Source organism: Linepithema humile, chromosome 6, assembly GCF_040581485.1.
Source record: "Linepithema humile isolate Giens D197 chromosome 6, Lhum_UNIL_v1.0, whole genome shotgun sequence".
In the NCBI taxonomy this organism is placed as follows: Eukaryota; Metazoa; Arthropoda; class Insecta; order Hymenoptera; family Formicidae; genus Linepithema; species Linepithema humile.
The window spans coordinates 27396875-27421067 of NC_090133.1; the positions used below are offsets into that span (position 1 = coordinate 27396875).

At 43.1% G+C, this 24193-nt stretch overlaps 2 protein-coding genes across 7 annotated transcripts in view; one reads left to right on the plus strand and one right to left on the minus strand.

Annotated features, from left to right (window-relative positions):
• Positions 1 to 180: 180 nt before the first annotated feature.
• chic (profilin chic) lies at positions 181 to 15950 on the plus strand. Of its 3 annotated transcripts, none has more exons than XM_012365267.2 (3): positions 181 to 424; positions 7636 to 7905; positions 7980 to 8457. In XM_012365267.2, exons 1-2 carry the CDS (start codon positions 314 to 316, stop codon positions 7903 to 7905), a joined length of 381 nt encoding a protein of 126 aa, XP_012220690.1. In that variant the 5' UTR covers positions 181 to 313; the 3' UTR covers positions 7980 to 8457. The 3 variants fall into 3 exon arrangements, with proteins under 3 accessions (XP_012220690.1, XP_067213593.1, XP_012220688.1); XM_012365265.2 differs by lacking the exon at positions 7980 to 8457 and adding an exon at positions 10424 to 15950 and having other exon boundaries at positions 182 to 424; XM_067357492.1 differs by having other exon boundaries at positions 7636 to 8457.
• A 499-nt stretch (positions 15951 to 16449) lies between these two features.
• The window catches only part of LOC105671270 (uncharacterized), a 123179-nt gene continuing 115435 nt past the window's right edge, over positions 16450 to 24193 (minus strand). For all 4 annotated transcript variants that reach the window (XM_012365258.2, XM_012365256.2, XM_067357442.1 and 1 more), the window contains one exon: positions 16450 to 21184. In XM_012365258.2, coding sequence (XP_012220681.1) covers positions 21096 to 21184 — 89 coding nt within the window. In that variant the 3' untranslated portion in view covers positions 16450 to 21095. The remainder of the gene's footprint in view (positions 21185 to 24193) is intronic.

Here is a 24193-nt window from a genome sequence, read left to right on the forward strand (position 1 = left end):
AATAAAATTGTAAAAAAAAATGATTACCAACGTTTGACAATCAGTTCGAATGGTCGTCTAAATGTTCCTAATGTCTAGCGGTTGGTAGTTACAGAAAAATCCGTTAGGGGGAGCAAGTTGCGAAGGACGACCGATGATGACGTTGGAGGGAGGGTCGAGGGAGAAGAGTGAGGAAGGGAGGGTGGCAGAACGACCGGCGTTTCAGAGCGCGTATCGGTAGTCGCGAGTTGAGGCAGTTGGTGACGGGTCGCGGTCGTCTAGTGTGCCGTAGTGAACAGTTTTTTCGGTCGCCTTCTCTCCCTTGTGTTCAAAAATGAGCTGGCAGGATTACGTTGATAAGCAGCTGCTCGCGTCTAGGTGTGTTACCAAAGCGGCGATCGCCGGACACGATGGCAATGTGTGGGCGAAATCCGAGGGCTTCGAAGTGAGTAGCGCTCCAAAAGAATACCAAGAAACGGGAGAGAGAGAGAGAGAGCGAGTGAGAAAGAGCGAAAGAGGGAGCGAATGAGAGATGGTCGGAGAGACGAGAACGAAGGAGAGACGTGATCGGATAGAACGCAGGGAGAACGAGGCACAGCCGGTAGATGCGGTAGCACGCCCCCTCGATAAAAGGGAAAGTGCGCGGTGTAAAGAGCCCTTCGCGTAAAACGCGCTTTGTCGCTGTGAGGGAGACGCGAGAGAGAGAAAGAGAGAAAGAGAGAGAGAGAGAGAGACAGAAATGCGAGAGCGAGAGAAGGAAGGAGAGAGGACAGATGCTCCGGCGAGATCGTCTGCGCGGCTCGTTCCGAGGCTCTCGACCGCGAACCGGTTCGCGCGAGCGAACGATCCGATCCGTGCCGCACCGCGCGGCATGCACGTCGTCGACCGCTTTCTAACCCCGAAAATATTGTGCCACGTAGACGTACCGGGTTTGCCGGCCGGCCGGCCGGCCGGTTAATCATTTATTTCTGTCGCGGCGCAACGCGTTATCATCGTCAGCGAACGACATTATCCGCGATGTATCATCCGGCGGCGGCGGCGGAGGTGGCGGTGGCGGCGGCGGCGATCACGAATCTCCATCGTCGCCGGGGAGCTAGCGGGAACGGCGGACATGTTTTGCTGGTGGCCGGCAGCACTCCCGCCGCGCCGTTCCCCGGAGGTGCGCGACGAATCGATCGAAAATGCACGCGAATGCCCTTGTCGACGAGGAGGCGGTCGTCGCGGTGTCGGGGACAAACGATGATGATGACGGGCGCGATGAGAGCGGAACTTGGGAACATGGGGCGTATGAGTCGCGTGAGTTAGACGTGCTCGCACGTCGGTTGAAGGATCGATTATGTATCGCGCGCCTCGAAAAGGGTGTGGCGTGGCGATGACGGCGGCGGCGGCGGCGACATTCGCACAAAAATTCGTTCTTTCGACCACCGATCGAAAATCCGTGCAATTGCACTTTTTTGCTCCTCGGCGCCGTGTGGACAAAACCGCGCTTCGGCTGACGGCGGGTCGCGTTTCTGTCGTCGGCCGAGACCCTAGATTCGCTCTTTCGCGTATCCACGACAGTGGAATCCGAATGCTCCGAAATTATTAGCCTTTCATTCAGAGTCGAAGCGTACGCAACGGCTTTTTGGCGGCGACGCTTAACATGGCCGCCTTCTATCAACGCGCCGGGCACGTTGCGCTGTCGCACCGCGACGTGGAAATGGTGGTCCATTGTCCGCGTCCGCGATGATTTTTAACAGGCGAACGCGATCGCGTTGGAGTGTCAAGATGACGAAGATTCTGGCGAGAACGAGCGCAGGACGGGAACATGTGGGAGCTGGATGAATGGATGAATCGAATTTTTAGGTTAGCTTAGCGAGAGAATCTCGTAGGCGCGAGAGAGAAGGGTGCGGGGCGATATTTGCAATCACCGGTGTATTGGATGCTTTTACACAGAGTGTTTCGCCTCTGTAAAACGTTACTATTTGCGCGAACTAAAGTTTCAGCTAAACACTGATTAGAATTTTGTCCGTCACACACGTTTCATGTTTTTGACATTTCGTTAATTTTCACGAATTAGACGAATCTCTGCAACGTTTCCTTTTATTAATGAGCTTTCCTCTTTTAATGAGTCAATGGAAATACTAAAATCAGGTCGGTCTGTTAATTTAAATATTATAAAATATTTAGCCAATCGATATCGAGCCAATTTTAGATGCTAATACGTTAATCATCGCAATATTATTAATTATGAATTAATCATTTGAATTATAATCTCCCATCAAAATCTGCATGAAATATGTACATTTTCTATTTATAGAATTTACGTCATCTTCCATTTAAAATGACATTTCGTATGACTGCAATGAACGATTCTGGTGAAGAGAAATCAAGAATTCTGAATTTATTCGTGGAACTTCGGAACGTCACATTTGCATGATGATTAAGCGTATTTTCAATTCATTAAACTAATGATATCCGGAAACGTGACATTGTGGGAGGTCACTTCGTAAATCTGGTAGATCTGAGCGTGGCAATTATTGCACGCGAAAGATATTTGCGCTGTGTCGTCTAGGATTGGCGTCTCGCGATGTCCCGGTGCATGCATTTCTCGGAGCGTTTCGCTCGGAGTCCTATTGTCGCGTCTCGATGTCTTGCACAATGGTTGGTTCTTCGAAAAGAAAAAAAAATATTTCGTGGCTCTTCGAATCGCGTAGTGAAAGCTGCGATTGTGATCGTCGCGCCCTCGTCGCTGCATTTTCGAAGCTTGCACTGCGAAATCTGTCGGTAAAAATTTAATGACTTCAATAGTGGAGAGTGGACACGTGAATCTTATCTTCCAATCAATCTTAGGTGATTAATGGTATGTTGTGATTTAGATATACGTAAATCTTTAATTATACCAGAGTGGTCATGCTGTTCTCTTTCAATCGGTTCGTAGATTTCAGGTAGGAGAATCGGGGTGTAAAATGGCCTTTTTCCTTTTTCTTCCTAAGAAATCTTCATAAACATCACAATTAAGATTTGATTCTCTGTAATTATCTAGTAACAGAAGTAGAAAGAGAGTCACTTAACCTCTATTAATTCTTAATTCGGAAATAACATGCCGTACAAAAGTGAGCTGATCGTAAGATTAAATTAGAAGAAGAACGGTGACTAAGGCGAGAAACTTGTAGCGGGAATTTGGGAATAATCGTGTATTAGATTAGATTAGGATAGGTTAGGGCTGGTTATGCATGGTTGCTCATAAGTGCACAAGGCCGGGAGATAAAGGTCGTCAGCTGTAGCGTGGCCTCAGTGCGCACACTTTCCGATTGTTGATGCTAAAATGGCGAAGCCGGCCGGCCGGCAGATCTATCGGGCAGCAACCTCCAAAAGCTATGTGTCGCGAAACCGAGCAGTCAAGATTCCGATTTGGGACAAGGTTTTCTTCGTCGAGATCGGATAAATTAACGCTCCTTATAAGACAGAAACCCTGCGACGTGCAAATAACGCGAGTGCTTAGAAAGAAATGAGCTACAATTCAATTTTACTCCACGCCGAATAGCTTCAATATGCCTCTTTAAAATCAGAAGTTGAGATTCTGTTTTGAGATTTATAGTCTTTTCACGACAGAGAAGAACAATTTGTTTTTATTACAAAAGCTATTCGAGATCATATTTATTTCTTCAAGAATATTTCGACAGTTATTGTCACATTTTTTTAAATATTTAATAATGTTTTTGTAATAAACCTTGAAAAATCGAAAAACTGTATATATAATTTATATAAAAAATGAATTAGTTTTATTAAACTACTTTGATTAAACTTTGATTAAACTTTGATTAAACTTGGCGTGAACAGATGTTATTACAAATTATCTTCTTATAATTACGCTCCTATATATTTTAATTAAAAAGATTTTATCAGTCGATCCATTAAAGTGAAATCATGAATATATTACGTTTTTTGTAAACGACACGATTGCCTTGGAAGCTTTCTTGCAAACTTACAGCCTCTTTCTCAATCAGCCCGGCGTTAATTATCGCAATTAATTTCTTCATCTGGCGAGAACATTCGTTAGTTCACTATATAAAACCAGTCTAAACCAGATCAGTGGGTCTTTAATCCTTTAACCGCACATGTAAATGTTTTCTTCGACGTTTTGCAACCGCGATGCACAAATTTACGTCAACACAAAATCACAGCAACGTGTTTCGATTTTATTCACAAGTGTTTCATCATTCTACAATTTATTCGCCATTATTTGTCAATCGATTCACAGTCTTGTGTTACTATCTGATTTCGAGACTCAATTTGTCTTTACTAGGAAATTCTCAATCCTAGTTGAACGTTAGCGCCTGGCAAAAGGGTTAAACGAAGATGAAACACCAGCTTCGACGGAATGATTCATCATTCTCAGGGCCGCACCGTGCCGGAAGGTGGCCTCGTGTCACCCGTCTCGGGGTCCTATCGTGACTCATATGCTTGGCTTAACATTCGCACCGTTGAATCGATCGCAAGGTACACTATTCTCGTACGGCCCGACGAGAATACCTCTCAAGTTCGCCGCTAAATATAAGCAGTGCAAAAAGAGCCGCGGAATTTTGTTTAACGACGTCTTGGTGACTATGTAGCTTCTATAGGGACACGTCGCCGCAGTTCGATGACTGCAATTCGATGACTTTGAATTGTTTTGTGAGCCCGAGCGATTTGATTACAATGCAAATGTAAAGATAAACCCGGTATGACTACAAGTACTTTTTTTTTCTTTAGCTGCAGTTTACGCTTTGTTCGCTTCAAAATAATCACTCGATCTTTTCAAGAAGTAACTTTTTATTCGCGCATATTCAAAAGTTAAGAATGAATAATGACTAAATTATTCTACAGGAATACAATTTTTGATATTAATTAATCGGAAAAGAGAAATGCGATTAGTCATAGATGTAGGTTCGTTCTTTTTATTCTCGCTTTTTTCCTATATTTTTTGTAATTTTGATAATGAAAATAATAAAGGCACGAATAATATCACAATTGTAAAGCGACGAAACGAGCGAAAACCATCCAAACAGAAAGTGGACATTAATTTCCCGCCAACGCAATAGGATAAGATATCCGGTGGTTCATCTTATCACGTCGGTGATAAAGTAAGATATTTTTTTAATATGAGTATCAAGGAAGTGAAGAAAAATGTAATCGCAGCTCTAGTTTGTACATACCACGCTTAATAGTCATAATAAATGCGCCATTAAAAGAAAATTGAATACAAATAGAGTAGAAATAGTTTACATCGTCGTTATATCGATGGTGTGAAAATTATGGAAGACATCGTGTGGCAGCGTTTTTTTTTTTTCCCAAGTGCGCCAAGGGCTGAATACTCACCTCGCGCGTATTAAAAGAGCGAATCTGCGAGAATAGCGCGAGGAGTGACCTCCTTTCTGCGGCACCGCGCGAGAAGTGCAAAAAATCTCACTTAAACTCGAAACGTTCTCGAGCAATCCGATTCAGGCTGTGCAGAATGTTTTGGGGCATGTTTTGTCCGCGGACTCTCTTTTCCTCCCATTTTGGGAAGTAGCTTCTCGCTTCTTGTAATTGTAAAATATTTTTTGTGATTCATAAAAATCCAGGAACCCGCGAAGACGAGTCTCGTAGCGAAATTGTAGAAAAATGCAAGGCGATATTGTATTGTCTATTGAAGTTGAGGAAATTAGAGACACAGAACGTCGGGTTTCTCCGATTTACGTCACACGGCTGCACTTTACGTTCGGCCGGGTTGCATTTAATGCAACGTTTCGGCGGAAATAGAGCGGGAGAAGAGAACAAAGTGAGGCGAGCGTGTGTGTGCAGAACCGTGAGAAAGAAGGCGGCAGCGGCGGCGACCGGTCGGTCGTACAAAGACACACCGTAATCGGGGTGCACTTATAGTTCAAGGCCGTCTTAGATCATCCCGGATTAACTGCAACGACGCTCGCGGACGCGCGCGTCGACATTTAGGCCCATCGATCCGCTTTCACGAAGACGCTCTATTCACGTCTCTTCATCGAAGAGGAGCGGCAGCTCCGTCGTTTTTCCTCTTCCAGCCGTACTTTTTTCGCGCTTTCGGAAGAAAAAACAGACTCTATTTACATCAGAATTCACGTCAGGCTTTCTCGCTGGAGAAATATTCGCTCTCTAAATTTATCAGAATACATTCCGCGATCGGAAGGCGGGAAAAAATCGGGCTATCAATTTGTTTCACGTTTCGCGACGCTTTTGTCGTGAATGAAAGCAACTCGTTAAGATCGTTACGGACAGCTTCGACGGGGATTTAAGGGCTGCTCGTCGTCGTCTAGCTTTTGATGTAGGACGACCGTTATACTCGGCAGCGCAATTGCACTAGCGCGGGATCGATGCTGACGTGAATTGTGGCTCTTATCGTTGATTATCTCCCTCTCCTATGTCGGCTGACCTGCTAGGCACGAAAGGGTTAAGAGCAATTGACTTTGAGACACTTGGCTTTGAAATCTGAGCTCCCTCAGGTCTGAACGCGCGTATCCGTTTGGTGTTTCCAGGAAACTCATACCAGATCCCTCTGTCACGACTTCTTAATGTCTTTATCGTACTTGTATCTGAATGAGACACGGAGTGAATGCTTCACACGGCGTTCTAGATTGCTATCAAATGACAAGTTTTTTGGCGTATTTGGAATCGGTTTCTCGTTAACAGGAACATTTCGCAAGCGATATAGCTACGGCGAAACTTTGCTTAGTATTAATTATTTCGACAACAAAGTTCTTAATTATTCGCAAAACCATGCTATTATAATCGTAACTTTAGCACAGTGCGCTTGTTCCTCCAATTTTATTCCCCATTAATTGCAAAATTATTTTGCGATTAATTAAAATGTGACAGAAAATGAATAACGGGGTCCTGTTTGTCGACTGACATTTTAATTCAGCAAATCATGCGAGATTTAGTTGTCAAGTGCTGCAAATAATATTTGAAATCACGAACGACAGAATGGAGAAACGAGCTTGTCGATTCGACCGAGCATTGGTGTGTCGAATTATGAATGAAGTATTTTTCAAGCGCGCAGCGTGTAAATGCTTATTTATGCGTCCACAATCCGGAACCGTCGGCGAGAATAAAATAGACAACTGCAGCGTTTCTCTAAACACCGGCTTCCGCACAGGTTCGCGCATAGCAAGTGTGAATGAGACGAGACGTAATCGTTTGTTGGTGGATCATTGCGAGATCTAATCGCAAATTCAATATCACGTTGAGTGATATAATGATAGATAATGTCACGCGTGCTTTGCTAATCAATACGGAAATTCACTAAACTACTCTCTCGCTCTCTTTCTCTCCTAAATTTTTTATAGCTTGTTAAAATCATTCATTCAGGATGAGGAAAAATGATTGGAATTATCTTAATTTTCAACAATTTGTAATTTGTACTAGGCTTTGAAACATTCGGAAAGATCACAGATTTATATACAAAAAGTGTGCTTTTATTTCTAAATTGAGAAGTCGTGCTAAAATTAAACGTACCCGAGCAAAAGTTGACACAGAATTGCATAATAACGGTGTGCTTTCACGATAAGGGAAATCGCAAGTCCGTCTGGGACTTGCCGCATTTACGTTGCGGTGCCACAGCTTATGAGCGTGTTATTGTACCGTCACTGCGCGCGCTGATAAGAGACTTTCCTTTATTTTCAGGTAAGTAAAGAAGAGCTCGCGAAATTAGTGCAGAGCTTCGAGGAGCAGGACATCCTGACGTCGTCGGGCGTTACCTTAGCCGGCAACAGGTACATCTACCTGTCGGGCACGGATCGTGTGATAAGGGCAAAACTCGGCAAAGTCGGCGTCCACTGCATGAAGACGACGCAGGCAGTAGTTGTCTCCCTATACGAGGACCCTATACAACCACAACAGGCCGCATCTGTCGTTGAAAAACTGGGCGAGTACCTCGTGTCCTGCGGCTATTAGGTTAGTACGATGCTTCAGGTGATCGTCGCGATGTCAGAGCTGGAACTTTATTATGTAAACCCCGGGGCGATTAGTTTTAGGCGACACTTCATGTTAAATGATACGCATTTCAAGTTTGGAGGGGTTTCAATTTTGTGAAAGCGGCAGGGTGGCTGCTTTTAAATTGCTCTCAAGAGAACTTTTCAGCCGCTTAGAGAGACGAAAGTTCTCGACCTTGTGTGTGTATATAAAATTTAATCAATTCCGCAAATACCGTGAGAGCGATGAAAAGGAAGGAAAATGTTGGAAAAGATTAAAAAAATTTATTGAAATAATATCACGAGTAGTTTTAATAAATTAACAAGGTATATATTGGAAAAAAAATTACTTGAAAACACCGCAAGTATTCTTAGTAAATTAATAGCGTATCCCTAATTAATGGATTAATGGGAAGTATGATTTTACATTCACATATTCCAGAAGTTGTTTACTACGATATGTGATGTTTAATATCTTTTTAATTTGGCTAAGATTTTGAAGATTTGTAATAAAAATTGCAAACTCCTAAAGCTATCTTGAAGACTCAATTTTTTCATTCGATTAAAATTCCTAAAAAGAAACACAAATTCCATTCAAAAAAAAAAACTCGCTAAGTTTTCTCGTGGAAGAACATAACACGTGATCACAATGCCGAACTTTATATATTCTACTTACTGTCGTAGTCATCCGCGTGCGAAATCAGGCGCAACGGTAATGTGGACAGTCGCGGTGATTCGCGGTGTGGCGTTTATTCACGACTCCCCTCGGTCGCTTCGATTTAACCAACAAGTTTTCCTCCCACGTCGTCCCGCCCCGCGCTTATCATTATCGGCTTGTCACTCAATACCCGCGAACACTCGCGATGAGAGAGAGGAACGCGCACTTGCTATTGTGCACCGCGCGCATTTTCGCCCGTCCGTCAAAGCCGCTGCTTTCTGCAACTGGAAAAACATTCTTCTCATCAGGTCGTTGCCTCGGACGTTCGTACTTGTCCGCGCTTCTGGAATTCGCGTAAATTGCAGTCGACAGTAGTCCGAAAAAAATGCGAACACACTTGTGGTGGATTCGGAGGGGAGTAAACCGAACGATAAATTTTTCGACAGTTTTTCGGGACGAGATGCATCAAATTTGTCGACTTGAAAAGCTTCGCTGTAAAAGTGACGAAATTCTATTACTGATAAAGTCCAGTCGGATTGGTAAATCGAGTTTATTTCGTCATGCTAATAATTATCATAATATCATGAGATATTTATTAGAAAATCAAGTTGTTATGACTTTTTTTAATGACTCAGCTTCTCAGAATATCTCGACACTCTAAGCGTTGAAGAATTTAACGAAACTCGTTCCAACGTTATCAAGCGACATTTGAATTCTGACGAGGCCTGCACAGAAGAACGAGGAAAATATATAACGCGGCGTTAAAATAAAACCGATTTTGTTTCTCGCGATAAATGCAGGACGAGATTCAACATATTCGTGCGGTTGCACAAACGAGCGCTTTGTCAGCTCAGATATTGCGCGCGCTGCTCTTGTATCGCGAGCGAATACAGGCAGGGTCGGTCTGCACATATGTAGACAGCGATTGCTTATGTATACGAGCGAGCGCGTACATATATCGTGTTGCGACAATTGGAAAACGATACGGAGCGTCGCGCGAGGAAACACGGAGCACCCTACGAATGGCACGGTGGCACAGTGAAGTGCAATCGAATCAATCTAACGAATCGTCGAATTTTCAGCGTTGCATCATTGTAGATTGTACCACAAGGGAGTCTGTCGCTTTGCTAATAATTCTATCGTGAACGAACACTTAATCGAGCGCCGCTTTCATCGAGCTGTTTCAACTTTCGCACATCTAATGGGATTTCGAAGCCGAAAGTTCAACGCTGAGTAATATTTAACGAGCTTTGTAATATCTGCTGTCGCGACTGACGAGTCGCGTCGATTAAGACGAAGTCGTCGAACGTGATTTTTCCACGTGGACGTCATCGTCGCTTCGTCATTCTTCACGAGATCGAGCAGAGTGAATGATTTTTCGTGACACACGTAACCCGGCGACGCGGCGCAGCTCTCCACGTGTGACTCACGCGGATAATTCTCGACGAGCGTTTCAGCTCGCTATCAGCTAACGACGATGACTAATCACGACGCACTTGCGTATTCGCTTCGGTCGCTTCAGCGGCATTACGGCGTTCAACATTTTTTTTTTCTGTGAGAAGCGACCGAGACGAGACGTGTTGCTTTTGTTCGCGGATAATCTGCTTAATTGCTCTCGCGTGCTCTACACATCTGTCTCTTTACTGAAAATTGTAACCAAATTAACGATTGAAATAACTGTAGCATTCGCTCTCAGCTCGAGTAACGAAATAATGATAAACGCGAGACCGCTGAATTTGCCGTAGGAGCGAATACGCGCGGGGACGAGTGTAGACTTAAATGGCATCGCGCGATTACGTCCGCAGCCGACTAACCTGCGTCCTAAACCTGTTTTCTGTTACAGTAACCTCTGGGACCCAACACAAATATTAATAATAAACGATACGATCGATTATTTTAATGAACAGCGAATGGAATGCGCCATGCCGCACGAGTCGCGCCGGAACTGCCGCAAGCCCTGCCGCGCGACCCACGATGAAGAAGCAACAACAAACACAGACAACAAGAGAAAATACCATTTACCGCTCCAGTCATCATTCTCTCCTCTTCGACCTTTTCTTTTTTCCCCGACGCGGTGTAGAGAACGAAAGGAAAGGCAGGCGCGAGTCCACGTCGAGTACACGCGCGCATCATACGTAAACAACGACGCATCCCCTTCCCACCTTCCCTCCTCTCGCTTTTCCCCTCAAGCTTACACACGTATACAGCCGCGTTGTTCTCTTGTACCCTCCCCCGAAAAACTCTTTCCTCGCCAAAGCATGTATACGTACTTAAGAATCTACGTGCAAATCTCGTAGGCGCGTGTACTCGTGTCATGGTGCGACGCGTCAGAGTGTCTGGATAACGCGGGAAACGTCGATGCAACTATCGATATCCATGCCATTTTGCCACATCTGTGCTCTCTAACGCTCCCCAAACCAACCCTTCCCTGGGCGCGCGAACAACGCGGGCGTCTCACACGGCCGTCTGCGACGGGCGAAACCGCGAGATTGCGATTCGAGCGCGGAGCGTCGCGACGGGAAGACGACGGAAATCCGATGGCGGCGCGACGACGATTGACCGATAACCGCCGTCGCCGTGCCTCGCGACGCCGCGTCGTCACGCGACGGCATCGACTGCGGATCTCGACGCCTTTAGAGTTTGCGAGCGGTTCTTCGACCGAAGGAAAGCGAAGCGCGGCGGGCTGTGACGCGCCCGACGATCCTTCACGCCGATCATTTCGATTATGTGGCGATCCGGGGGTGGTAATAAAAGGTTTTTAAAAACTCTTAGTCTAAGTTAGAAATTCCTAAATCTTTTTACAACGAAAGGAAAGTTAGTTTTAGGAGAGCGAAAAATTGCAATGGATCGAAACGCGCGTCACAATTCGTCGCGTGGACAGCTTTGAGTGCTGGGACGCCGCGTCCTCCTTCAGTTTTCGCGTTTGGCTTCTTCGAATGACGGCCGGTCGCTTTCGCGAGCATTAATCTCCCGGTTCCTCGCAGATGATCGCGCTTCGTCGCAATTCGAGGAACGTTCGCGGAACGAGATATGATCGCCGACGCGACCGGTCTTGTCTCGCATTGCATATTTGACACATATAAATTCGCTTCATTCACGCACCAGCTTTAAAATCGCACGAAGAACCGCATATCGACGATCGATCGACGAATATCGGAGAGAGGGAGAGAAAGAAAGAGAGAAAGAGAGAGAAAGAAAGTGTGAAAGAGAGATGAATAAAGAAAGGGAAAGAGAGAGAGACTGCGCGACACGTTGAACTTCTGCGAACGCTTTTATGCAGTGTTCCGTTGACGGAGAGATGGTACACACACACACACAAACACACACACAAACACACACGGACACATACATGTACACATATGAATTAAGTATAAGAAGTAATGATAATAAATAATAATAAACTATTGTGTGTTAGGCTTACAGTCTTTTTCGTAGGACACGAAAGGGTGAGCGCGCGCGAAAGACAGTGAGAGTGAGAGAGAGTGAGAAAGAGAGTGTGAGAAAAAGAGAGCGAGAGAGGAAGAAAGAAAGAAAGGGAGAGAAAGATGACTGCTAAAGAGACTGAAAGAAAAAGAGAGTGAATGCGAGGGATGTTTAGAGTAAAAGTGAGAAAGAGAAAGGAAAAGAGAGACAGCGCGAATGAGAGAGGCGGTGTGAAAAGAACGGCGCTGTCGATGTGTAGTATTGATAGAAAAAAAATCATTCAATTCTTTTCCTATCGTTGTTAAATATCGGCCGTTCACTATCCTCGTCTCCCTCATTTGCGCTGTCAAGAAAAAAAGCGGACGGGCGGATGTAGAGAAAGGACGAGTGAAAGGAGGAGAGAGAAAGAGAGAGAGAGAGAGAGAGAGAGAGAAAGAAAGAGAGAGAAAGAGAGAGAAAAGAGAAAGCGAGGAGAAGCTGGCGAGAGCGGAGATATGATGATGGCGATAACATTGGCGGCGATAATGATAACGGCGATGATGATAAAACTGCGGGCGAGCATGCGGCAGCGGGTGATACGGCACGGATTGGCCGCAATCCTGGCCGCCTCCCCCCATCCCCCTTAAGAATCGATACGATCCTTTTAGCTATTTACTGTCTTTATTATTGCTATGTGTAAGAAGAATAAAACAGAACGGCGAACGATGTGTCATAAACTGCTGAGATTTTTATCGATGAGAAGGAGAGAAAGAGAGAGAGAGAGAGAGAGAGAGAGAGAGAGAGAGAGAGAGAGAGAGAGAGAGAGAGAAAGAAAGAAAGAGAGAAAGAGAGAGAAAGAAAAACGCAAAAAAAAGAAAACACCCACACCAGCATATATATATATAAATACATACATACAAACACACATACGACAGTCGCATTTACGCGTGAATAGAGAAGTTTTACACGGCAGATGTATTCGCAGGTATATCGATAGCGGGATTTTTCGAGGAGAGATTCGTCGTATGAGCCTAAATAGCAGCGATTCGTGTGTCAGCGTGAAAAAAATCTTTTGACGATAGCAGCGTATAACAAGCGAGTAAAATCCCCCCCCCCTTCCCCCCTCCGATTAGTTTGTGTTCGCCTTACGTAAGAATAGCGGTCTGATTTCAATGTGCAACGCTGAAACGTTATTGAGACCTAATGTTTCGCAATTACAGCAGAAAAGATACTTCACTGTTTTTATATATTAAATATTAATATAAAATATATTAAATTCTCTAACACAGTTTGATACTTACACGAACCATCCTTTTGTCGAAAGCGAGGGGCGATGCATCTATTTCCCTGTCCGAGACGACTCCCGTCGCTTATCGTCGCATCGACAGAAGACGCCGACATTGAGTTATCAGCGGAAGCTTCTCCATCCTGCTTCTCCCTGCGACGACGTCAGATAACGATTTTGTGCATGATACTCGCGGCGATATTGTTTTCGCTAGAATAATGGTCGGGGAATCGCATTAATCGCTCTAATCAACACTCTTATCCACCTGTTACGTCCTCCTTATCTTTTTGTTTATCCGCCGACGTCAGCGTCGTCCCATCTTTCGCCGCGCTCTGCATCCCTTAAATCGATATATTCGTGACTTTCAATGGGAGAAAAAAAAAAAATGAAATACACTTTGCGGCAAAATCTAATTTTTGGCGCGGCGGAGAGTTTCTCTTGCACGCAAGAATAAATCGTAGATGAGCGACGGTGCACCTGCGAATTCCTGCCGTGTATCCGAATTTCGCATTTGCCTGTGCGCGCGTATTTATCGATGCATGGAGGATAACCGTGTACACACATTCAAAACACACGATACACACACATAGAAGACACGATACTGCTACCAATTATTACTATATTACTATTACTCTACTGCTACTATTATTACTATAATTGGTTGCTTGTCGATTCGTCTGACGCCAAGCAGCGGCCCAAACTACTATGTAACAATTTTTATTGATAACAAAAGAAGGAATAAACATTGAAGTAATAATTGTAATAAAAAAGGAAAAAAAAGGAAGACAAAAAATAACTCCTAGGCATCGTCTAGGCATTTTAATATCGATATCTCGCTCTTCCGTGACTCTATTTCTGCGTTTCCTAACATTCGGGTTGACGATACAAACGTTCTTTTCCTCCCCCATCGCCGGACTTGAATCGATTAATCTACTTTTTCTTTCCAAGGCAAAAAGCAGAAGGAGACAAAAGACGGTATTTTACCTTCATTTACTTGATGGCTTTGAAAGTCTAATAGAACCTTCATTTTATTCCAGCGAAATAAAAATATATTTTTTCCACTTTTTCTTCTGCATTCTTTTGACGCGTTCATCTTTCACTTTGCACTCTTGATCTGATGAAAATGAATGATGGTAGGGCCTACGTTACCACAAAAGCTATGCTAATAGACTATTACTCATATGAATGAATATGTACACAAATTTTGTAGGACGGAAACTCTACTTTTGTCGTACGAAACAAGTCTCTTTCATACCTTTTTGCGTCGCGAAGAGCTGAAATCTAACACGACTTGTATTATCCGGCGAGAGGAAAGAACGTTGGTAGGACCGCGGAAAGGGAGGCGCAAGAAAAAAGATGCACTTAAACACGCGAGATGAGAGAAAAGAGAGAGAGAGAAAGAAAAAAAAAAGGGTCAACGAGAAAGGGGCAACGAGCTACATGCGCGCCGGACAACTAGATGTAACTTTTGTAAAGTCGAAATACATATACTTCCTCTTAAGGTTCTTTTGCATACGTTGATGAGAAAAAAAACATACAACCAAACGAAGCGAAATTGTGTTTGAGAGAGTAATAAATTTGTATAAAGTGGTGTAAGAAAAGAAATCACGGCGTTTGATATTTGCGTTTAAATGCGAGCGCTCTAACGAGTCGCTGATAATCGATGCGAAACGCGAACGTGACCGCACCAGTTAGACGAATTGAAGCGCAACCAAGGTAAGTACGATGTTCAATTTTTCTTCGTGAAACTGCTAACAGGATAGAAATATATATTTAGAAAACTAACGTTCGATAAAATAACATGTTCATATTAAAGTAATAAAAGTAATGAGCACATTAGAATAAAATGTAATAGAAAATAAGAAAAATTATCCGCAGGGAATTTATAAATATCTCCGAATTATCAGGCAGGAACAAGTGTCTCTACCGATCCGTTTTAGAGATATAAGTCTATTGTTTTTATCGACGGAAATTGCGGCACAGCATTTCCGCGAAGGAGTACCGCATTTCCGCGCGAGTCGTTATTTTACGTCATAAATAAGCCACGTTATTTCCTTCTATTTTATATACCAATGTTGTTATAAATAGCCATAAGTATCTGCACTGAAAGAAATTTTATTTAGGATAAATGTAAAATAAAGAAAAGGATATTAAAAAAAATATTACAAAACAGAAAAAGCTTCGTCAGTCGGAAATATTAGACTGTCAATAGAAGTAATATTATTACTTCTATTTATAAATTTTATAGAATAATATATAATAGATAGTAAAAGATAATATTATTACTTCTATTTGAATTTTCAACTTCAATTCGTTTTTTCATTCCACGAAATAACGAAGCCTTTTGCCTGTTTCGTAGAGATGTAAATTAGAAAATTAATACAATACTTACAAGTAGCTGTATATTCTTCTATAAGAGTCTACAAAATATTCCGTTTCGAAATATGCCGTGTGATTTTTAAATGGGAGAGGATCAGGGTCAGCTACTTTCATTTTCGTATCATTTTGGCACGTCGAAGACGTTACACGTTATTTCGCAATTGCTTGATATCGCCGTCGACTGGCGGTTTTATCTGCTTGCCGATTGCATCCGCTAACAAATGCGTAATCCGCCATTAGAATAATATACGCAAGATGTTAAGAACAGATGGAAATCCGATCATAATAAATTTATTAGCAACAACACCTCGATCCGCCGAGTGCGAATAAATACACGTGGTTAGTTCTAAAAATGTCGATATATTTATATATCCTTCCCTCCTCTCGGGGGGGGGAGAGGGGATAATTCCAATAACTTCGGCTTATACAAATTCATCGGGGCAGTATTTTCGTCGGTGTTTAGGCACCGATGCATCGGGCGCTCGATCTCGCCGGATTTCGCTCGTCCGAGATTTTTGCACGTCGCAGGAGTCGGTCGCGTGTCCCTTCGAAGTGGTAAATCGATTTTGTACTAGATCCTCGAACGTGAAAGCCGAGTCAGCTCGCAATGTCATTTGTTCGTCCCGTTACTTCATCCATTTGTCAAGTCCATCTGCGTATTACTTTGCTAGGAAAAATCGAATGAGATGAAACGCCTTTTTACAATCAAACGGTGGTTTCGTTTTCCTGAAAAATCAGTATTCTAGCTTAATAATCTTGTCACGATGCCTCTTTTGAGAGTAACTTCTTCTCTTTTGACGGAATTTCGTTTTTTTTTTTTTTTTTCGGCGCCGGCAAAGATGAGCGCTCGATCGGACACATCATAGCCTGAACAATATCGTAGCGATACATGTGCGTCGATACGCGTTGTAATTTTAACGCTGAGAATTACACCTAGATAATGTAGGCGAGATAAGTTACGAGAGCACGTATAATACAATATATTATATATATATTTATATATATAGATTTCTCCTCTTATCGTGAACGTTGTGTACGTGTATATATACGGTGAGTATAAGTGTGCGCATGTGGAATTCCAAAATTTATATAACATAACGAGGACGCGCGAAAGTCTCCCCAAACCGTACTTTGCCGCATCTCGAACATGCGAGACGCATAATTTCTTCCCGTCGATGAAACGCGAAGCGTGGTGGCTTCCAAAAGGCGTCCCGACGGCCACGCTTAGCTTCGCCGAGGATCGTCGTGACGCTCGGTAGATCTTGATGTTCGTTGTGGTGGAAATTGGAGCTACTTTCGCCGAGTCGCTTTGTAACTATGGATCAGGTGTATCCTAAGATTCGCGATCCGACACCATCGCTTCGAACAGAATGCATTTGAAACGAAGAGAAACATCGATCTGCAATTTTATTGAATTAAAAATTTTATTGAAAAAAAATTTCAATTGATTTATAAGTATTAATATTGACTACGGGTTTCATTCCGATCGATTAACATTCGAGAAACAAAGTCGCCTTCGAGATGGTGTCAGCGCGTGGATCTTCGTATATAAGGCATGTGGTTTGGTGCTTAGCTACTACTCCTATTATTCCGATTTTTTCCCTATTTCCTTCTTCCGAAGGACTTGAACGTCGGCTCTCTTTCGTGCTCCTGTCTCCGTGCGAAAATTGCTATGTCCGCGGAAAAAAAAAAAAAACGCTCTCTTCCAGCTGCAGCCGGATTTGTCGCGGCGAAACGTGATGTGAAATGACGACGAGAATCACGACGAACGACCATCGACTGTCCCACGATGGGATGCGAAGGTCTCTCTAAGCGAAACGGCCACTCCGCGCTCGCGTCGCGATATTAGTCATCACATTATAATTCGTTTGCTATCCGGCAGACGTGTCTTTCATTGGCGAGGACTGCGATCTGCGCCGTGAATATCGACTCGAATCTCGTGAGAAATCGGCCTTAGAATTTAGAAGTGAATTATATTTTGTTGGAATATGAAACGTGATCGCCGCAGATCGCATTCTACGGCAAAGGGCGTTGAACTCTCTCGTAAGTCTCTTGTTTCGTAGAGATCATCTCTCGCAAACATGATCTTGTTGATCACAGTACGTGACCTCAATATGAGGCCGCTTGTCTCGCAGCGTCTTGCAGATGACACCGGATTCTCTGCGGATGGTGGAGAAACGCACATGCGTGCTTTTCCTTTAGTTTCCTAATCGAGCCTCGGCGTGAAAATAAACTAAGAGACAAACAGCGGCACCGAAATCGAGGAATTCAGTGCAAGAATGCGATAAATCCACAAATTTGTTTTCTTCCAATAAATTCCTACAAAGAGTATCGAGATAAGAGACGTTTAAACCAATATTTGAAAGACCTGTGAAAGATTAGAATGTTTTTTCATAGGCGCCGGTGTCACCTGAATTCTTCCCGCTACATATTTTCATCTCTCAATCACTCGGACTTTTTCATAATTCAGATATTGAATTGGCAACCAACAATCTTGATGGAAAACTTATTTTTATTCACTGATGATTTAATTTTCACCCTGCTTTGGAACAAAGTATGTCTCACTGATCTGACCTGCGAGACGCGGCAGTGCTGGAGTAAGTTTACGAAAAGTAGTGCGAGATCATTAACGCTCCGTATACGCTTATTTAGATTATCTTTAACAAGAACTTATCGGTAAATATGGTAACGTCGATGATGAGCGATAAAAGCGTTAGCTATTAACGTTTATACCTTGCTGTGACGGATGCTCCGTGAATGCCCATTTTTTTTCTTATTATCCTTTGCCGAACGGTCGCGCGTTATTACTCGTCATTGGTATCGCTCGCTCTAACAGTTTCAAGACTATCCGAGACTTTTGCTCCACGGACAAAAACACCGGTTGCGCCGTAATCGCGTGAGTTTTGTCAACCAGCGCTGGAAAGAATGTAGAAAGAATGAAGTAGGACACGTTTAGTAAGATAAATTATATTTCTCAAGCGTCTCAAAATTCGTCTAACATTTAACGAGTAATCGGGAATGTCAGAGGCGAGGGGAGATGCGACAAATTTCTCGCGGGGAAAAAAAAAAAGATGAGCGGAACGCATTCCGCTTCGGTTGAAGCGACGCTATTTTCCACGGCGGACAATGCCGAATGCTATTAAATATCCCCTTGCCTCCGAAATCTCTTCCATTGATCTCTATCCTCTACATCCAAATGTTATTGTTCGAAAAAAGAAATCTTCGTTCGCACTCGATCGACGTGAATTTTAGAAAAGGACAACGCAACTTTTTTTTTTTTCTCTCCTCCCCCTTTTCGCGTTTCAATCGTCTCTAATATAAGCGTCGAAATCATGGGACCGCGAATATATGAAATCGAAATAGAAAATAGTTTACAAATATACGAGAAGACGCTGGCTGAAAAGTTTTCTAGCTTCTTTCGAGATCGACACACCGCGGGACAATCTTTGGCATTCGACCGACTTCCGATTACAGTCGGCGGTCGTTCTTTTTTTTTGTTTTTTCTTTTTTTTTTTTCTTCGTTTTTGTCAGATATCCGAAAGGATGAACGCGACACATTGACTTAAAAACTCTATTAAATACATACGATCGTAATTACCATCAACATCGTCATCTCATTTTATCATCGGCTCCTTTCGTTTTACATTTTATCAGCTATAACTTCAGTTAATCATATATTATCGGTAATAATGTTAATTAATAATATTATTCTTATTATCGTTAACGCGCGTGTGGTAGGTGTGAGTACGTATATGTATATGTCCTTGCACGTGTATTTGTATGCGTGTTATGTCGCGTCTGCACGCGTATAATTGTCCCATTATTAATAACGTTACAACATGTTAATGATTCTATGAACTTACAATCGTATCAATAATAATGCGCGGTATGATATTCTCTTTTATCTCTTTTCCTCGCATTTGCGCCCGTTTCTCTCTCACTCTCACACTCTCGCTTTTTATCCTTACATTTTTTCTATCTCGCGAGATACCCCACGCACGCGCACACGCACACACACACAAAACACACACACACACACACACACACACACACACACACACACACAAAATATTAAGTTGAGTATACTCAAATATATACCCCGAATACTCTGTGTATTGAATCGTTTATTACTCTGTTTCTTGTCTCTACAAACGCAACGTGCGTGTTTCTCGATTACAAAAGGAGGGTGTGAAGATTCGAGTGTGATGAAAACGCGCGATCTCGCCGGTCGACGAAGCACAATTGGCGATCATATTGTGGCACTTGCGATGAAAGAGAGGGCCAATTTATACGTTGGCCCTCTTTTGCAGATAAAAAATTAAAGCTATGTTAAAAAACTTTCGTTGGAGTCGGCTTCTTTTCAAGAAAAACTCGATTTACTCAAAATCACTAAAATTTGACTGAATTTTTGTTCAGAAATTAATGCTGTTGCAGAATTCCAGATAGATTTTCGTCGATTAGCGAGAATCTCGTCGATATACATTTGCGTGCGCGATTCGTCACGAGCACGAATCGCAGATCTCTTTATGCGTGATAGTGCGTGGCGTGGAAACCCAACGCGGCGTGACAGACAGCGTGACGAAGACGCGAAAAAGCGTTTCGATCCGCGACGGACTCTCTTCGTAGCTATGGACCATGACACGTTCTCCCGCGAAAGCGACGCGATTCCGCGCGAAATTCCGAGCTGATTAATAACGCTTAATAAGTAAGATTGATATTTCATTATTTTGTGCGTAAAAATTCTGAAACTTCTGAAAAAATATTTGAGAGAGTTTCTTTCCCAGAGAAATTCTTCTTAGAAGATTAATTCGATAAGACATATGTACATGAAATTATGAAAGAATTTTTCGGACACGAAAGGTCAAATTATAAAAAAACAGAATCAAAACAATACGCAGAGACTCACCTTTTTACGAAGGGGCATGAAAAATCATGCCGGCCAAATCTCTGAAAGAATTAGAGAGGCTCTCAAAGCTGTTGAGAGCCGAAAAATACATACAATATACAAAAAAATCGAAGAAATTATACCGTTCCACATATACACATATATATATATATAATTCATTTCAGAACCTGTCGGGAGGATAAAGTTAAGTTAAAGAATAATTTTTCACAAACTCACGCTTATAAGTGTTCGAAGAACGTTCGGAATTAAAATCGGAAAGAAAATGATTTTGGTTCAGCTGTTGTGAGGATCGTTCATACTGGCGTAATCAATCGGACCTGTGGTGAAACGTGTGCAAAATTCCGTGTTTGCAGGAACGCGAAAATCGGTGAAGGGATACCGGCTGGCGAGGGTTGGTTCGCGGTCGACACACCGTGTAAATCGGGGTTACTGGACGATGCAGCAGCACGGGTTGTTCGCGAGGGTCGTGATACTCCGCTGTCGCTGCTGCCGCGTCTGCCTGTTACGCTGGTGATGGTGGCTCGTCACCCTCGCGCACCTGGGCTATTGGTTCTCCAAGGAGTAGTGACGCGACCGCTTCCAGAAGCCCTTGAAAAAACCCTTCTTCTTCGGCGCGTCGCTGCTCTCCGCGCCTGAAACAGAAGCGTCGTCCTTGGTTAGAGGATTCGCAATCTGGATTTCTCGACCCGCTCTGAACGTTATCCATTCCAGTGCTGAGTTTCAGCTGCTATTTGTCTTCGGCGTCAGACGTTTTTTGCGCGAAATTGACACTTTGCATTGCAAATATCGCAAAGTATTACGGTGACATTTTGTTACGCATTGTTTCGTTCAACGAAATATTTGTTGTTCGTCGGAATTTCGCATTTTATTGCGCACTCCTGCTGCCTCCTGGTTTCGGAACACAAAAAAAAAAAGTTTTCGATTGCGCAACAAAGTTTCATCGGGATCGATGTGTGCGAAGCGACTGAAATCGAAAGCCGCGAGCGACAAATTGCGCTCGCGAAGCTGCGTTGCAGCGAGAAGCATGCCCGTTTAAAAGTACGTCGCCGCAGCCGCGCTGCGGTTTTGTTACCGTCCGTCCGTCCGTCGGGAAACACGTTCTTACACGGCTGACAATCAATTTGCCGACGCGTTTACTGTCATGCGAAAGTCATAGAACGTCATGTCGTCGTGTCGTGTTCGAACATCGTGACAATATTGATTTTGTAATATCGCAGTCGACAGTCACATCCTTGTTTTTTATTCGTCACACTTTTCCGTCGATTATTAACAAATTTCTAAACTATTAAAACTTGACGAAAATTTTTCGTCGACGCAAAAGATATTTTTATCTTCAACAAAGCGAGCGAGCGCAAAAATCCTTGCGATGAACTAGCCCCGATTTTTTTTTGCCATCTCCCGGGAAAACAAAATCGATCGAAGAGTAAAGCGGTCGTGTCTGAAAATCGATGCACGTGCCTGAAATCATTGAACCTGCTCATTAACCGGCAGACAAAGGACCCAGCCGGGCCATCTATTTCCGTCTCCTGTTCCATCGAACATCAAAGATGGCACAATGTGACACGTCGATGAACCGAACTCGGCCTATCTCCTATTTCCTCTCACCCTCCTCCTCCCAATTGATCGTAAATGGCGTTGCCTCTTCGAAGCAACTCCACGCCCTTAATAAACTATTCTGTAATAGATGAACTGAACCTTCCTCGTTTGTATCACAAAGCAGTTGATTGGTTCCTCTCTCTTTCTCTCTTCCTCTCTGGAAAGAAATAAACGCGCAGTTGGCAAGGCATTATCGCCAATGCGCTTGAGCTTTACGGATTTCAAGTCGCTCGGACGAGCCATCTTCAAAGTAGGACAAAAACATGACTCACACTTAGACTCCGTATTCCGCGCGAGGCTGAAAATGACGGCGAGATAAATGGCTGCTGCGTCACGGAGATATTCTCTTCACACGATTCGTCGATAGGATTTCTTAGGAAAAGGTGAAGATCCACGGATACGCAAAGGAGATCATTTACCGCAATGCATACTCAATACGAATGCGTGCGCTTTGGGCAATTTTTATATCAACGATCATTCTGCGAAGCCTCAATTGATGCAACTTTTTAATGCGAAAAATAAATATGCTCTTCTCAACGAAATATAAAGCGTTTTTCCAGACACGCTGTGTGTCAAACAGTCGAGAAGAAATTCCGACGGTTTCCTCATCGACCGGCTTTTCCGTGCCGGATTAAGCGAAACAGCGGTGTCGTGATTAATATCACGCCTGTTGCCGGCGTCGCGACGCTGTTTTTTTTTTCTCTCTTTGCACTCTGCGTGTCGTGAACCTGTCTCTCACGGAATCTTGTTGACGTTGAAATTATTGACCTCACGTCAACGTTTTGTAGACGCGAATGGAATTACCGCCTTCGTATATTAATCACGAACGTTTCGTTTTTTTTTTTTTTCAGTCTTTCTCGCAACTCTGACATTAATCAATATAATGATTTAACAATTGATCGAAGTTGAAAATTTGCGTTTGAATAACGCGACTTCTGTTCTGCTAAAATGTTCGCTGAAATGAATACACGCTCGCCGGCGAGCTCCGATGCAAATCATTTGCAAATCAGCACAACGTGCGCTGATTACAGTTACACACTCTTCATCGGTCGGAGTCATTGAGATCGTACGTGTTACTTGTTCGGCCTCAGAGAACGTTGTACGCTTCTTCGATTGGCCGTGACTTTGTGAAACGATAGCGTGTCAAGGTAACGTACGTGCATAGACCTAGACGTCCGGTTACCAGATGCTTGATCCGCATGTTAATTGTATGCGTTACCTCGATGTAAAATCTACTAAACGCTTGGGGCATCTGAATAAACTCGAGCAATTTCCGGCAAAGTGCTGTTCTCGCAATTGCCTCGCTCCACGAATTATAGTACTTTTGTTACGTAGCTAAAATAAAAATTAACAGAATTCTCGCAACTTAAAATAGATACAGTAACGAAATTTTCAATTTCTAAAGAACAAAAAATGTTTCGAAATTTACTTAAAAACTTGTAAATAACTATATAGAATTATTCTCGAGAATTCTTCTCAAAACTCTAAAGAAAAATTGCAATTTTTCAGCAAAGGAGAAGGTAAAGCTGACCCTGCGGTTTTTTAAGTATCGTTTTCACTGCTTTAAACAACGGAATTCTTTCTGAAATCAATAGACACGCAGAAAACATTCGAAAAGAACTCTCTCTTAATACTCTCTTTAACTTTTCAATTCTTGAAAAAAGTAGGACTGACTTTACAGAGATTTTCACATAGCAATCTCATCTTGAACTTTCTCTCGCATGAAAATCCTGCATCTTGAACCGAGACAGTCACGTTTGGCGCTAGATTCGCAACATTAGGAATTTCCTCGACTTCACAATATTTCACTGAGATATTTCTCAAGGCAACGGCTATCTGATTATGAATCCACCTTAGACGAAGATCTCGAGCTGAGAGAATCATGAAACAGCGACGCGGAAATTTTCTCGAGTTTGCAAAATTTTTCACCTGAATATTCCGGGAAGACTGTTCCGAGACGGTGATTGATCCACGATCGTTAAGGGGTCTTATCGAGCGGTAAAAAGCGAGACAGAAAGTGAAAAGGGAGAGAAACAGAGCGCGAT